This window comes from Ochlerotatus camptorhynchus, unplaced genomic scaffold, assembly GCF_037179485.1.
Source record: "Ochlerotatus camptorhynchus isolate MF236.1 unplaced genomic scaffold, CSIRO-AGI_Acam_v1.1 ptg000330l, whole genome shotgun sequence".
Classification (NCBI taxonomy): domain Eukaryota; kingdom Metazoa; phylum Arthropoda; class Insecta; order Diptera; family Culicidae; genus Ochlerotatus; species Ochlerotatus camptorhynchus.
In genome coordinates this window covers 1,436,078-1,437,931 of record NW_027040818.1, presented here as the reverse complement: position 1 = coordinate 1,437,931, position 1,854 = coordinate 1,436,078, and the positions used below count along the sequence as shown (strand labels likewise).

At 47.0% G+C, this 1,854-nt stretch overlaps 1 protein-coding gene across 1 annotated transcript; it reads right to left on the bottom strand.

The window, feature by feature from the left end:
• Nucleotides 1-695: 695 nt before the first annotated feature.
• Nucleotides 696-1,590, bottom strand: LOC135708558 (cuticle protein 38-like). Its single transcript, XM_065230659.1, has 3 exons — nt 1,491-1,590; nt 1,316-1,430; nt 696-1,195 (listed from the first exon to the last, which is right to left on the bottom strand). Exons 1-3 carry the CDS (start codon nt 1,503-1,505, stop codon nt 771-773), a joined length of 555 nt encoding a protein of 184 aa, XP_065086731.1. The 5' UTR covers nt 1,506-1,590; the 3' UTR covers nt 696-770.
• Between the last annotated feature and the right edge of the window lie 264 nt (nt 1,591-1,854).

Sequence of the window (1,854 nt, the reverse complement as noted above, 5' to 3'; positions counted from 1 at the left end):
GAGTGACCTACCCTTAGATATTTTTCACTGATGAGATGTCGGAAAGGTCTCGAAAAAGTCCCGGCTTTACCTGATCCATAACGGTTGGTTCCGTTTCGACCTGCATGGTACGCGGAATGTACTGCTCGGTTGTAGTTCACTAGTAGAACGTTCCACAGAAACTAACTTTTCAGGTTAAAATCAACTCCTCGAAAACTAAACTGGGGATTTTCTTCATGAAAAGCACTTAAATATTGACAGCAAAAATAAACACGATCGTTCGCCGGCACAGTCTACTTCGTTCAATAACTAAACTAATAACTAATTACCTTGAAGTCTAATAAAAAAGTGGTCTTCAGCAAAGTTTTATTGCAAGTAAATTCTGTCAACTAAGCACTTATTTGCGAAACGGGTAAAAGTTATCCACTTTTGCCAATACACAAATGATAGGAATAAATGCCGTAGTTTCTGAATAATCTGGCAAAACCGAATAATCCACAAATCTCCATACATTCTAAGATTCAAAACTACCAAGCCCATACATTTCAAAATTGATGGCCTCCTACATGTGACTACCGGTAGAATCGGCAACGTCCCGCTATTTATACCCTGAGTCTGATGATGGAATGTAAAATAAAAGTCGCAAAGATTCATTTTCAAGTTTCAATTAGATTTAATAGAACAAACAAACAAAAAACTCATTGACTATGTACAACAACCTTACAAACTATTCAGTGACAATACAAACGATTAATTGCAGCAATTGCTCTAAAATATCACACACAAATTGATTACGCGCTAGCGGAGACAGTGGCCGCCGGAACTCCGTAGGTGGCGAACGGGGCTCGAGCAGCGGTCAATCGAGCGGCAGCAACACCTGAGCCTGGAGCTGCAGGAGCTGGAGCAACAGGGCTTACGACTGGAGTTCTGGCTGCGACCGCTGGGCCCACAACTGGGGTTCTTGCAATGGCTGGGCCAACAGCTGGGATGACAGCAGGAGCGAAGGCCCTCGCAACGAAGTTATTCGGGGCTGCGTAGGCAAGCTGTGGAAAAACTGGAGCTGCAGCGGCAACTGGAGCGGCATAGGTGGTGACTGGAGCCGAGGCAGTTAGGACGGATGGAGCATAGCTACGTCCAACGGTCTGGGTGTAGGCAGTTCTAAGTAAGCCCTGTTGGATCAACGGAGTACTGTAGGCCAGCGGTGCAGCACCATAGGCTAGCGGAGCAGCGCCGTATGCCAGTGGAGCAGCGCCGTATGCAAGTGGAGCAGCGCCGTATGCCAGTGGAGCAGCGCCGTATGCCAGTGGAGCAGCGCCGTAGGCTAGCGGAGCAGCACCATAAGCTAGCGGAGCAGCACCGTAGGCCAGCGGAGCAGCGTTGTACGCCAGTGGAGCTCCCAGCAATCCTGGTTCCGGTTTAGCGGCGGCTACAGCCAAGCAAGCAGCGATAACCTAAAATAGATTGTGTGGTTTAGAAGAAAGTCTGGAATCATCAAAATTTAAAAGTCTTACCAATTTGGAGAACATTTTGGGCAAGGATGCAGCGATATTTGCAAATAATCGATTGATTGAACAGTGATACCTAATTGAACGAACCCATGCAATTTTATACCGATTCTCCCACTACCCCGTTTGGGGTGGCATCGTTGGCTTCGGCGACCAGCTAGCATAATAACGAGGGAATTATATAAACCACAAAATTTGACAAGTTTGTAACTTTCGCTCGTGTCCTCGGCCGGGCCATGCATTCGACATCGGCCAATCGATTCATCAGTTCAACCAAACGCCACCGTCGTTGGTCGCTCATGGTCCAAAATTGCGCGCATGGAATTTCCTTTGCCTTGTGTCAAACGACTAATCCGTTGCATGCTAATAT